General features: G+C 54.2%; 1 protein-coding gene across 7 annotated transcripts in view; it reads right to left on the minus strand.

Moving 5' to 3' along the window:
• NRXN2 (neurexin 2) overlaps positions 1-14,686 on the minus strand; it is a 102,310-nt gene that overhangs the window by 86,182 nt on the left and 1,442 nt on the right. For all 7 annotated transcript variants that reach the window (XM_024133240.1, XM_024133241.2, XM_055091516.1 and 4 more), the window contains exon 2: positions 3,727-3,744. In XM_024133240.1, coding sequence (XP_023989008.1) covers positions 3,727-3,744 — 18 coding nt within the window. The remainder of the gene's footprint in view (positions 1-3,726; positions 3,745-14,686) is intronic.

The following is a 14,686-nucleotide window of genomic DNA, read 5'->3' on the forward strand; positions in this document are numbered from 1 at the left end:
GGAGCCTGTGCCCCGCAACGGGAGAGGCCACAACAGTGAGAGGCCCGCGTACCACAAAAAACAAAACAAAAAACAAACAACAAAAAAAAAAAAACAAAAAGAAAGGCAGCAAAAAGGCCAGAAGGGCATGGCCGGGGGCCAAGGGCCTGGATCCTGTGGAAGATTTGGGTAGATGGTTCACGTTGCCCCCTTCTTGTCTCGGGCAGCACTGGTCTCTCCCCAGTGCTGGGTCTGAGGCCAGTCGGGGGAGGGGGCCACAGATGCTAAGGGCTGCCTCAGGACAAAAGAGCTCTTGGGAAGACACAGGTTTTATCCACAAAACCGGAGGGGACCCAAGCATTTGGACCAAGTCTTATTCCTTGCTCCGAACGCCCCCCACCAACTCTTTCCCCCCAAACTACCAGCATCTTCCAAAGCCCCTAAATCCAGGACCCAGACCCAGGGCCCTAACCCCTCATCCAACTCTTCCAGGGCCAGGAGCCGAGTGACCTGTGAACCTGCCTCCTGTCCCCCCTGCCGCCTGTACCACTGCTGTGGGGGAGTGGCATCTCTGCCTCGCAGACCCTTCCACTGCCCAGCTCCCAGCCAGCCTCATTAGCATACGGCACTCTCCCTCTGTCGCCACGGCAACCAGCTGCTCAGCTCCCTCAGGAGTAACAGCACCAGCCATCTTGGGGAAGGGGAGGCCGGTTCCCTGCCCCATCTACCTGAGGACTCTTTCCCCCCAAACTACCAGCATCTTCCAAAGCCCCTAAATCCAGGACCCAGACCCAGGGCCCTAACCCCTCATCCAACTCTTCCAGGGCCAGGAGCCGAGTGACCTGTGAACCTGCCTCCTGTCCCCCCTGCCGCCTGTACCACTGCTGTGGGGGAGTGGCATCTCTGCCTCGCAGACCCTTCCACTGCCCAGCTCCCAGCCAGCCTCATTAGCATACGGCACTCTCCCTCTGTCGCCACGGCAACCAGCTGCTCAGCTCCCTCAGGAGTAACAGCACCAGCCATCTTGGGGAAGGGGAGGCCGGTTCCCTGCCCCATCTACCTGAGGCTCAGCCCAGCCTGGCCCGAGGGTGCTCTCCCTAAAGCCTGCCTCACCCCTGCCCTGAAATCTCTGCTCTCCCCATGCCCCGGCCCCCCTCCTTACACCCCTTCCCACCTCTACCTGTGGCATCAGTCCCTCCTCCAGCCACTGGAGAAGAGGCTGGTAGTGACAGATGGCATTGCCAAGGGTCCTCTCCTAGGGCACTTTATCTGGCTGCTTCTGGGTCTTCTCTCCCTGCTACAAAAGGCTAAGGGGAAGGGGGTGGGGCTACCAGGATCCCCAAAAGGAGATGCTCGGCAGGGGCCTGGGGAGCAGGATGGCTGGGTCCCTGGGAGAAAGCTAGGCCTGAGGCACAGTGTCGAAGGACCAGACAAGAGGGTGAAGGCACGGAGGACTCAGAGATCTGAAGACGGACCTGCAGAGTCCAGAGCGTCATGCCACCAAGGAGTGCCCCAGCCCACCCCCCGAGAAGCCACCACCTACCAGACCCACCTCCCCACTCTCAGTCTCGCCCCCTTACTCTCCTGACGAAACCCCAGGGAGGACCAACATCGAAAGAAGGAAGAGGGTTATAGGGGACAAGATTGTGAGACACACAAGCAGCCATGACACAGAGACACACAGATGCATCACATCCCTGGGTGTATACACACACACACACACACACACACACACACACACAGCCTCAGACACACACCCCTGCACAGCCACTGACCTGCAAGCACACGCAGGGCCACATCCAGACCAGCAGGCCACCATGGCGCCCCCAAGAGATGGCTAACTGGTCTCACTCCCCACTTGTCCCCAAAGCCCAGCTTCCCATCTTGTCCCTCTATTCTGCTATTCTACTTGTTTGGAGAAACACTGTTTCCTTTTCCCTCCCCTTCAGCTCCAGGCCACTGTTCCTCCCCACAGCAGCCCTCTGGTTTCTTCTCTTGGGCTGGCCTTTTCCCCCTCCCCCTTTCTCCCCTTCCTGCCCCTCGCTCCACTGTGTCCTTCCCCTTCCCGCCTCTACTTACCCCCTCTCCTTCCTCTTGTCTGTCTGCCCCCTGCTCCCCCCCCAGCCCCTTTCCTCCACCCTTTTCCCCTCTCTTTCTCCTCCATCTCTCCCTTTGTTCCAGAGGAGACATGACATCAAGAGCAAGTAAAAGTCACATCAGCACTAAATCTTATCTCCAGCCCTCAGAAGGCTGCATCCACACAGACACGCAGACTCTCTCTCACACACACACAGAGGTAAACACTGACACACGGAGAGGCAGACACAGACAGGACAGATGCAGACACAGATGCAGACGCTCCTACAGGGGTACACGGAGATGTGGGCCACGCCACAGAAGACACGATGCTGGAGGGGCACACACCTCCACACACACTCAGACACATGTACACAGGCATACGTGTACAGACATGCACAAAGACACCCAGACACAACAGAGCAGCAGAGCTGCGTGAACAGTGTGCATACAGATTCACACACACACACACACACACACACACACACACACACACACGCACACACGGGTGCCTGCCCAGAGGGATCGGGAGACCTGAGGGCACCCAAGGAGAAGGGACATTAGAGAGAGAGACAAGCCAAACCATGGACACCACCAGGGAAAGTGGATTCCAGCCCCTTCTTTCCTTCCCCAGACTCCTGCATCTAGGGCAGGGCCAGGCCCCGGAAGCTCCCAGCCTGGGGCTGCGCACATGTTTCCCACACCCCCTACTCCGAGAAGAAAGTGTGGGGCAGGTTTGGTGACTGGGGTCCTATCTCCCTCCCAGCCCGCTGCATGCCCTCCCTGTGCGGGCCACATGAGCTCTCCTGCAGCCCAGCTGTCAAGTCTGGACCATTCAACCCCGTCTTCCCTCCCTGACGTGGTCCACCTCGAAGAAGGAAAAGAAACAGGGAAAAGCACGGTGAGAGAATGTTCAGACGGAACACAGAGAGAGCCTGGGGAAAGACAGAAACAAAGAGAGAGGTCTAGGGACAGAACCCTGGAGAAAAAGAGAGGCAAAGACAAAACCCAGAAAGAGAGAGAAGGCAAAGGAAGCAGAAGACAGGGAAAGAATGGACAGAGAGACCCCGAAGCGATGCACATTCCCCGCCCTTCCCCGGGCCTGGGCTGAAGGAAGGAAGCAGACCACCCCTACCTACCTAGGCCAGCCCGTGGGACAGGGGACTACAAGTGTGTCAAAGAGGAGAAGCTGCCACCCAGCCCACATCCCCTGACCCGGGGACCCGACCCCCCCGCCTCTGCCTGTGCTCTTCAGACCCCGGAGCGGATTCTACCCAAGCACCACCCCCGGCCACACCCCAACCCTTGGCAGCGTGGCCTTCCTAAGCTTCCTCAGCTGGGCTGGGCAAAAACACATCTCCTCAATCATTTCTGGACATTTCTGGATGCTCCAGCCCTATCCGTCCAGCTCCACCCCCAGTCTGGTCTCCTCCCAGGAAAGAAGCAAGGCCGGTGGGCAGATGTGCTGAGGACAGGCAATGGAGGGACGGCCTCTACCAGGCAGCTCTCCACAGCAAGCCAGAAAGAGGGACCAGGTGAGAGGCGGGCCGGGGCAGCCAGGAGGACACCCAGACACCCCTCCCCGGGGGCCCCACACATGGGCAGGGGAGGGAACCACCAGGCCCCCCGGCGGTTGATCTGCCACCCCAGCGACCTAGAGGTATCACTCACCTTCCATGGGGCGCTCCTCTACAGGCCGGCAAGGTTCAGGAAGGGGGATGCAGAAAGAGAGAAAAAAAGGAGGACAGTTAGCGAGGGTACCAAGGACAGGGCTCCGAGGGGAGTGATGGAAGGCGGGTCCAAGGTCCCCTAGCGCCCCCAGGCCCGGACACAAGTCACCCAACCAGGAAGGCCCTGCGGGGATGAGACAGAGACCAAGCTGTTCCCTGAGTCAGAGCCTCACACACAAGGTCACACAGTCCAAGGGGACATGAGCCTCGAGTTACACTCCAGGAAACTGAGGCCCAGGACAGGGAGGTAGCCGCTCAAGGTCACATAGGAAATCAGAGGCAGAGCCAGGAGCAGCAGTCAGGCGTCCAGACACCCCCAGCACGCTCCCCCCACCCCCGCACTCCATCGCATCTCAGAGACAGATGGGGGCACGCTCACGCCGGGCTCACCCTCAGTGACACACTGACACACATAGGCCCTTAATGATGCAAAGACATGCATAATCTCTCACACGACTCACACCTGAAGCCTGTGCACACTCGGGCCCAAGCACTCTCCACCGCCACCCTGTCGGGGGAGAAAAGTCAGCGTACTCAGAAAACACAGTTTCTGCCTCAAAGTGCCGTGTGACTCCCATCCCAGTCGCCCAGTCTCTCTGAGCCCCCAGTACCTCCTCTGCAAAAATGAGACGGGTGGACTAGAGCTCCTCTGAGGACCCTTCTGGCTCTGGTTCTGTGATCCTGGGATAAATGCCTTCTCAACAGCTGGGTGTGGCAAAGGGTCCCCAGGCCGGACGGGCCACTTCAGGGGGCCAGACTAGGCCCATCCCTCTGTCGTGCCACAGCCTTTGGGCAGTCAGCCCTCCCCTCTCAGGGCCTGCCTGGGCCTGTCCCTGGGGCTCACCAAAGAGAGCAAGAAAGAAGGAAGGGGCTTCCCTGGTGGCGCAGTGGTTGAGAGTCCGCCTGCCGATGCAGGGGACACGGGTTCGTGCCCCGGTCCGGGAAGATCCCACATGCCGCGGAGCGGCTGGGCCCGTGGGCCATGGCCGCTGAGCCTGTGCTGTGCGTCCGGAGCCTGTTCTCCGCAACGGGAGAGGCCCGCAACAGTGAGAGGCCCTCGTACCGCAAAAAAAAAAAAAAAAAAGAAAGAAGGAAGGAAGGGAGGAGAGAGGCAGTTCCTTCAACTAAGCTCAAGCAGGCCGGGCTCCAGCCTGGTCTATAAGAGGGCCAAGAAGGCCCCTCTGCAAACATTTCTGACCTGCCCACCTACGGGGAGCCTTTAGAGGAGGCAACAGGTGGAAAAGGAACAGCACAACCTACAAACAAACAGACCCATTGGGCAAACACACACGCACACAAGCACACGTATGTGGACCCGGGATACACACGTGTACACGCAAACAGCTGCTCAGGACACACTCATGCCCGTGTGCACACACCATCTCCTACCTCCAGCCTCACTTTGTGTTCTCTTCTCTTCCACTCTTAGGGGGTTAGCTAAATTCCAGAAACACACACTGTCATTCGTCACACCTTATAGCACGCCCACAATACACACACAGGCTGAATGCAGAATCAATACGCGCGCTGTGACCTAATACATAATATGAGATGCACACACCACACCACCCCACGCTCCCTCCAGGGGCTAGAGACACACCCCCCCAGGAGGAACACAGCCCCCTTTTGCTATCTATCGAGCTATTGGTCTCCTGTTTTCTAAACCTACACACACAAGCCTTTACACATCCACATGTGTTACAAACACACTTCTATACAACACAGAGTTTCTTTTACCTGACAGCTGCATCCCCCAAAAGCCGTGTATACAATGATTTCCTTAAATAAACTGAATCACGTGACATTTATGGTGGGGAGGGGAGCTGGCTAGGAAGGGACCCTCGGGAAAACCCTTGGACTCTGGAGAGCAGCCCTGTGTCCGGATCTCTTTGTCGCAGTGTGCTGGGGCCCTGGTCGGTCAGCACACTCATCTCTCCAGTTCCTGCACAAACAAGGAGGCACATCACCGGATATGGCGGGGATTTCAAACCCTATTCCCACCTGCCACAAATGTGGGTCATGCTATGCTCAGGAAGGTCAGACGACCAAGTACAGCCTGCTGCCTGCGCGAGTCTCCCCTCTCCTGGCTTCGCAGAGGGGCCCCTGGGGACTCACTGGCCTCTCTTTCTCGGCTGCCCTTGGCTTTCTGCCGATTCATCTGTGCCCCTCACCTACCATCACAGCCCCTCCAGCCTCAGCCCCAGGCCCTCCACACTTCCTCTCTTCTCCCGCACTCCTCCCTGAGAGTGCACTTTCGCGGCTAAGGGACCCCCAAACCTGTATTTTCATCCCTGGCCTCTTCCCTGGGGGCCAGTCCTGCACCCCCAGCCATGCGCTCTGCAATCACTCAGCTCCTGACGCCCAGTCCACCACTAAAGCCGCGTCTGACATCTCCACCCGCTGCAGCAAAGCTCCCGTTTCCCTGCCTTCAGCAAAGGCACTGCTTTCCACCAGCGCTTCTTGAACACCCAGCATGTGCCCCACACTCTGCCAGGCTCCAGAGAGGCCAAGAGTTAGCCACGTGCCAGGCACCGTACAGACCCTCAATGTGCGTGTCCGCATCAGCTTCCCAGCAGCCTCACAAGCTCGGTGTGTTACCTACCTCCTTTGCAAAGAAAAGGACACTTGCCCAGGAGCACAGAAGCACCTCTGCCTTTGTCCACTGTGCTCCTAGGTCATCAGAGCCCCCACGCTCACCCCTGACCCCCGGTCTCCTTCATTAGCCTCCTGTTTGGTCCCCTGACCCATGCCCAGCCTCGCTCTTGGGCACACGTACCAGATACACCTGACTAAGTACTGCCATGATCAACACACACGCACATGCATACACACACGGTCAGAACTTTTCAGTAGCTTGGGTACAAACCTCTCTTCTGTGCTCCTGATCTGTCTTCAGAGAAGCTTGACCTGAGTGTCTCATGGGCTGAATGTCCTCATGTCCAAGATGGACCTCAAAACCCTCGCCCATGCAAGCCCGTTCCTCCTGCCTGCACTCCCGGATCAGGTCAGACACCCAGAAATCAGCCTTGCTCTCTTTTTTTCCACACCGATCACCAGGTCCTATCAGTTCCAACTTGTAACACTCTAAAAGCTCGACTCGACTCCTAAAAACACTTTTCATCCCTCCATCACCATCAGCACAGCCCCGAGGCCAGACCCTCATCAGATCCTCTCCTCGGAGCATTAATGAGCCTCTTAAAGGATCTCCCCCCACAGCCAGTCCTTTTATCCTGCAAGTCACAGTCCAAGCCCCGCCAAGGTGGTCCAACTGAGTCACGACCCTGCCTAGAACTCTTCAAGTCTTCCCAGGGCCTACAGGATCAAGTCCAATCTTCTCAGGAACGTCCATTTGGGTCTGACCATGCCTCCCTCCAGCCTCCTTTCCTGCGACAGTCCGCGCTTCAGCCACACCCAACTCCTCCCCTTTCCCTAATATGCCGCGTCTCTGCACGCACTGTTCCCTCGGCTTGAAACACCCTTCCCCATCCTCATTCCTCTCACCCTCAGCTGCCTGAGAAAGTCGCCTCCTGCTCTCAGACCAAGTCAGTATACATGGGTCTGTGTTCTGAGCTGACCTCCTAGCCATCCTGCTTTTGTGCCAGTTCTCGATACGTAGCTCGGGTTGTTATTTCACTTATGGCATCTCTACTGCGATTGTGCTTCCACGTCTGCTTCCTGGCTGGACTGTGAGATCTCCAAGAGGAAGGACAACGTCTCATTCATCTCTCTATATCCAGCTGCTTACACAGTTCCTGGCTCAGAAAAAGGCATGCCTGTGTTTGTTGAATGAATAAAAAATAAGAAGTGAACACTTCTCACTTACCCAGCACTTCAGATGTGCCTGGCTCTTTCCGTGCCTCGTTTCCGTGCTACCTCATCAACAGATACTACTATTACTCCCTTGTAAAGATAGGGAAATCAAGGCTCAGAAAGTGGAAGAAACTTACCCAAGGTCACACTGGTGGTGAGGGACGGAGTCAAAATCTGAACCAAATCTGTCTGGCTTTAAAAGTTTCAATGGGCTGCATTCTTGGCCTGAAGTTCAGGACTTCTAGAAGCTGGCTTTAATCCACAGTTCTGATTTTATTTCCCATAAAGCACAACCATCTTGGTCTGATACACTCGACTCACACCCTCTGGACTCCTCATTTAGACCATTTTCCTGGCGGGGGAACCCTGGTCTTTCCTTTACCTCCACAAATCTCACTCAGTCATCCTTCAGGATCTAGCCAAGTCCCACCTCCTCCTTGAAGCCTTCTCTGACCACGAGGGTTAATAATCATAGTAGCATTTATCGATCACTTAAAATAGTGCCTGGCACATTGCAAAGGATTTCCACGTATTAACTCATTTAGTCCTACAACAACACATGACCTCCATTTTACAGAGTAGGACATTGAAGAACGATGCGGTTCAGCAAACTGTCCAAGTTCACACAGCTGGCAAGTGGCAAAGCCGGGATTAAACCCGTCGGCCCACGCTCTTAACCATTCTGCCACAGGAGGCTTTCCTTGGAGCATCTATCTCATCTCTGGGATCTTACAGCAGTCGCTCTCTGCACAGCTCTCTCTCGAGCTGTCCATCCCATTCTGCTTAGAGCCGTTTCCAACAGCAGAAACTGTCAGGACCACAGGTAGTAGATGTTAGAGCTGACAGAGTGATTCCGCATATGTGACTTCATTTACTCAACTTTCACACACACAGGTCTTGAGTGCCTCCCCCGAGGGCATAAATGGCATTGTCTTGGCGAACATGAACTGGGGATTCCAGCAGATTCATTTTCAAGGACAGGGATGAAGACCAGAACCAAAGAAAAGAAACAGTTCTGAGCAGCCAAAACCGACATGATAACAGTTACGCATTAAAAACTGTTATTTTCTCATAGGAGAGCCTCTCAGAGCCAACCCAGAATCCACTCCCTCTTAGCGACATACAGTTCTAACATGCTGGGAAGGCTGATTTCCAAGTTCACAAACAGAGAGAGAGAGAGAGAGAGAGGGATATGGATTGTTACCTGACAACTCCTCCCCAGGGCAGAGGTGGAAAAGCTAGAAAAAGCTAACATAAGAACTCAAAAGTCAGGCATCGTTTCAGGCAGGGACAAACCTCAACAAAGGAACCACTGTGTGACAGTCCGGTGCAATACCTGAGGGGAATAGCGACATCCTGAGTCACCCAGAAAAGGTTAAATCACATTCCAAATATGCTTAGGGAGGCAGAGAGGTGTGCAACATATTTTTAAAAGATTTCCATCTGAAATGTTGTAAACGCTAGTGAGCTGTGTATTTTAATGGGATAACGCCCCACTTTCCACGGTGAGTTCCTCCCCGTGGGCTCCGGAAGCCTGCGAGTTTCCTGATCGATTTCCACCGCCCTCTCTCACTGCTGGGACGACAAATACGGGAACAGCCTCATCACATAGTGGCTGAAAGGAGAAGCTGTGGCCCAAGGAATCTGGGGTGGCTGCTGGTTTCTAATGAAACACTGTCCCTAGGCACCTTCAGTAAGCCAAAGGCAGGTCATCCACGGACACAGCTGACTGACTGACTCTCCTTTTCGGAGGCAGCGTGGAGAAGGTGGGGGGCCCCGGAGTCAGCTCGGTTCAGATCCCAGCTCTTACATCTCACGGGGTGGTCATGCCTTCAAGGCACCCAGCAAATGCCCACTAGCTGTGAGGCCCCGCTCTCTCCTCCCTTGACTGTGTGATCCGATTTACTTTTTGTTCTAACTGCTCCTTCCCTGAGTCTGCGGCCACTCCTCTCCCTCCTCCTCCCAAATGAGCCCCCCTGAAGTCTCTTCACCTTCTCCTTGGCCACTTCATCGGATTCCAAAGCTTCAAATACTCTCTCTCCACACACGTGGCTCCCAGGTCTCTACCTGCAGCCCCACCTTCAACGCAAAGCTCTGGTCTCACACTTCCACTGTCTGGATGCCTCTGTCCAGGAACACCAAGACAGGTGCATGATCTGTGGCTCAAACCTGCTCCCTCTCCCAACTTCTCCCTCCCCTCAACTCCCACCACCATCCTTCTGAGCAAGCAAACCTGAAACCTCATCGCCTCTGCCCCTCCACGTGGGAAAGGCAGAGTCCTACAGCTTCAGTCTCAGCAACAGCTCTCAGCCACTGTTGCGGCTGCTGCCACCACTGCCGCCACCGCCCTTCCTTGCCAGTCCCCAAGACAGCCGAGGGTCAGGGCCCCAATATCCCTTCCCTGAACCATCTCCCACTGATCCCTCCACCGCATGACTCCGCCCTCCATATTCCATTCCACCCTTCGCTCCCAGCTTCCGAAACACAGTTCTTCTTATTCACGTGCCTGCTCATAATTCTTTCGCGGCTCCATTTACCAATACTCTATACACAGCATCCAATAAATGTTAGGTGAATGATTTAAGTCAAAATTCCAGGACCTGGGGAATTCCCTGGTGGGCCACTGGTTATAACTCAGTGCTTTCACTGCCAGGGGCCCAGGTTCGATCCCCGGTTGAGGAACTTAGATCCCACAAGCCTCACGGCACGCCCCCAAAAAAGAAAAACTCCAAGACCTGGCCTCATCCTGCTTCTCCTGCTACAGATTTCACTGTTTTCCCTGTACTCCTTGGTGCCCCTCTAAGGACATGATGTACATTTCCCCCTTCCACGCCTTTGTCCTCACTAGTTCCATTGCTTAGCGTAGCCTCCCCACACCAAGTTTACTGATCAACATTCAAGGCCAATCTTAAATAGTATGCCTTTTATTATTAATCCCCCGACTTGTAAATTCGCCCCTTCTTCAAAACCCCAAGAGCACTCTGCTTATAACAACTAGCATTGACGCCACTAATTATGTACCAGACACTCATTTCATTCCCAAAACAAACCTGTGAGATAAGCATGCTTATCCCCATTTTGCAGGTCAGGAAAAATTAGTCTGAAGGTTAGTACTCATCTGACTCACAGGCCGAGTGAGTAGAGAAATCGGATTTAAACCCAGATCTGAGCCTCAGAAGACTATGCTTTAATCACTAAGCTACGCTGCCTCACTGCATCTCTTTGCATCTCACTGCATATGCCATGCTGTTCTTTTGTTATTATTTATTGAGCACTTTCTATGTGCCGGGCACTATTCTAAGCACTTTATATGAATTAGCCAATTTAATTTCCATAACAACTCTGTAACGTAGGTACTATTACTGTCCCCATTTTGCAGATAAGGAAACCAGGGCAGAGAGGGCTTAAGTCCAAGGTCACTGCCCAGACAGCCAGACTACAGCATCTGTGCTCTTAACCACACCCTGGACTGCTTTTTTCTCGGCTTCCCCAATTAATCAGGCAACTCCCTGAGCAGTGTCTTCTTCATGTCTGACTCACCTTCAGCCCCCAACACAAGGCTTATCACCAAGGAGGACTTGACAACAATCTGTTGAATTAAATTGCCAACAAACCTACAAAATACGAGACCCATGCGTCTATCTCCCTGCCAACACACGCATTACCACTGGTTTCATTTCTCCCCCAGGCGAGGTACGCACCTGACATTCCATCGTATACATCTACATCCCCACTCCACTCGAGGGATCCCACACACACCTGCACACTCTTCTTCCTTGATCACTTTTCAGCCCCTTCTCCCCACACACGAGTGACACGAGGCGGAGTTCACATGTGAACCAATGCAAAATCCCAGTCTACTTGATCCCCACTTTGGCAGACAATCAGCAGCAGTACACACACTCAGTGACTCATACTTAGCTCTGTCTTCAATCACCTGTGGCCAGAGCCCCAGAGAAAAGAAACAGATTTCCTAGCATGGAGATTCTCAGTCAGCGGGTAGGCCCAGACCCAGACCCAGGAAGGCATCGGCAGGGCAGGGGGTGGGGTGGGGGGGTGGGGGGCGTGGTCCAAAGGATCCACAAACCCATATGCACACCAAATATCTGAAGGCAGATTGACATGTCTTGCATATAAAGCTAAAACTATTTTTCCTAATGTATATTTGATTAACCACAATGGCAAATATAACATCAAAGCCATCTAAAAGTTTTCCTGAATTCATAGTAGCCTTGAGTCATATGCTTTCACGATAAACAGATATAAAAATAACTACTATTTGGAAGGGGTACTGTGAATTACTGACTTTCCAAAATGTCCTCAATCTCAGAAAAAGTTGCAAACCACTCAAAGCAGATAATAATGAAGTAAAGGTAACTTCCAGGGAAGCTTGAAGACTCTGGCCCTCACCTGGAGCCAGACCTTTTCCCCTTAAAAATCTTCCAGGGCTTCCCTGGTGGCGCAGTGGTTGAGAGTCCGCCTGCCGATGTAGGGGACGCGGGTTCGTGCCCCGGTCCGGGAGGATCCCACGTGCCGCAGAGCGGCTGGGCCCGTGAGCCATGGCCGCTGGGCCTGCGCGTCCGGAGCCTGTGCTCCGCAACGGGAGAGGCCACAGCAGTGAGAGGCCCGCGTACCGCAAAAAAAAAAAAAAAAAAAAAAATCTTCCAACCCTAACCCCAACACCCCAGGGTGGAAGCTCATTCCTGTCCTCCCTGGCTGGATGGCAATGTACTAGAAGAAGTGTAATGAGCACAGGATATTACAAAAGCTGCCCAGGAAATAAGGAACAAATATAAGGGGAGGGAATGAGGTCATGGGGGGGGAGGAGAATCAGCAGAGTTGTCACTGTGCCTGTCATCGCCAGATGTAATCAGTGTTTATAACCACCATGGCCACCTACAACATATATCTGAAAATACACACATACATCGTTTCATATACACGTACAGCCTTACCCCAAGCCTTTAGTCTATCAAATACTTGTTAATATCTCTTCAGTCATTCCACAGATCTTTATCAAACACCCACGAAGTGCCAGGTACTACATTAGGTGCAGGGAATTCAGAGATGAATATCCCTCCCTTTTTATCATAGACAAAGCACAACTCCTTCCACAGATGTCTCTCACACACACACACACACACACACACACACACACACACACACACACACACAGTGGGTCAGATACGCAACTGCCTCTCACAGCTCCAACACAGCTGCCACAAACATTCAACTGATACACAACCAGCACATATCCACATGACACCATCCCTGTCACGCACAGGGACCCAAACACATCTCAGACACACAACCACACAATGCGCGTTCAGAAGCACACATCTTTTTTTTTTTTTTTTTTTTTTTTTTTCAGGCGGACTCTCAACCACTGCGCCACCAGGGAAGCCCAGAAGCGCACATCTTGTATGGCTTATTGGGAGCCTCTGGCCGATGAATCCTTTCAGGGAATTAATACAAAGGCTCTGGTTGACCAGGGGGCCTCTGGCTGCATTTTTCATACACCCAGTCCAATTCTGCCACAGTGAGACCATGGACCAGTCGTTTCTCTGTAGCTCAAATTTCCCTTCCATCAAGTTAGAAGGGTGGTTCATCCTATTTTCTTAGGAAGGCTTGGAGGGGAGGGGTCATGGGAACCAGAGAATCAAGTTACGGGTCATGAAAGATTCCTCATAAAGTCCAGGTGTCTTACTGAGGTCTCACATGAAAACGCATGCACGTGGATACCTACACAAGCACCCGCACCCTTACACTTGTGTACTACTCACTCTACTAGGCACAGCACCTCTATTTGCAAACACTACTTTTCAAACAGACAATTCACACGTAACATACACGCTGCCAGACTCACGCACCACTGCGTGAAAGCAAACACGCACAGACACACGATTTCACAGTTTAGGGAGCACCTGCACTCCTTGGAGAAAAGGTGAGAAGGTGTCAGATTAACTTAATACACATAGTTCCTGAAGATACATCACCCAACCTTGTACAAACAACTCCCAAGAGCCATCCAAAACCTTCCTTATATATTCCGCTGCCACAACTGCAGATACATAATCAAAACACAGACTTCCCAAGCCCAGAGCCACACCTGCAGATGTGGCCCCTCCCATGGCTGTAGGCAGGTCCCAGCCAGTAGGACACCACCCCCAAAGCAGTCCCAGGGCCGTGCTGGTCCGTGGGCACACACGCTCCTCAAAGACCCTACCTCTTGAGGGCAGACACACACGCAACTGCTAAGTACTCCAGCTTCTAGAGGTGCTGGGGGAGCGGAACGCTCATCTGTCTGCACACATCTGCTAGAAAACGGCTGCCACAGACCAGGAGATGCACGTGCCCCATCCCCAAACTGATGGGGAACCTCTCCCCGACTCCCCAGCCAGACCAAAGTACAACGGGGGCCTCGAAATCCCTCCTTCCCCCACCCCCTCTAAAATCACAGCCCACCCCAGGCCTGGCGCCACCCTCGACCTTGTCCCCTCACTTCGCCCACTGCAGCCTCTTGCAGCCCGGGAGCCTGCGGAACCTCTCCCTCCCTCAACCTCCTTTTCAAGTCCCAATTCCACATCCAATTCCATATTCCAGAGTCCTCACCACCCCTCTCCAGCCCTCCAGTCACCCTTCCAAACCCCACGCTCGCGAGGGCTCCAGTGTTTCAAACAGAGGCCTCCACTTCCAGTTTCTCACCCGGGAGAGACGACCAGCCATTTTTTTTGCCCGTCAACAAAACCAGCAACTCTAGTCACGTGCCTGAGAGGCCTCAGGCACCCTGTCCCTCGGGCTTCCTTCACTCTCAAAACACTCGGTTCCCGCCCTCCTGGCGCTTGCGGTCACCCTGGAGAACCCCACTGGCCCTCATCCGCCCTCGCAGGCACCGCCCTGCCCTTCTCGCCGCGCCCACCGCCCTCCGTCCGGGGCCCTCAACCTCCGGTCCAGTCCCGGCCTCTCAGACAGTACTTCCCGCCCACGCGCGGACCCTCAGACTGCGGCCCCGCCCTCCTGGGCCGACCACGCGCCCGCCTCCTAGGCCCCGCCCGCACCGACCCCACCCACGGCCCTCGCAGGCCCCGCCC

The sequence above is a fragment of the Physeter macrocephalus genome, chromosome 16, assembly GCF_002837175.3.
Source record: "Physeter macrocephalus isolate SW-GA chromosome 16, ASM283717v5, whole genome shotgun sequence".
NCBI classification, from domain to species: Eukaryota; Metazoa; Chordata; class Mammalia; order Artiodactyla; family Physeteridae; genus Physeter; species Physeter macrocephalus.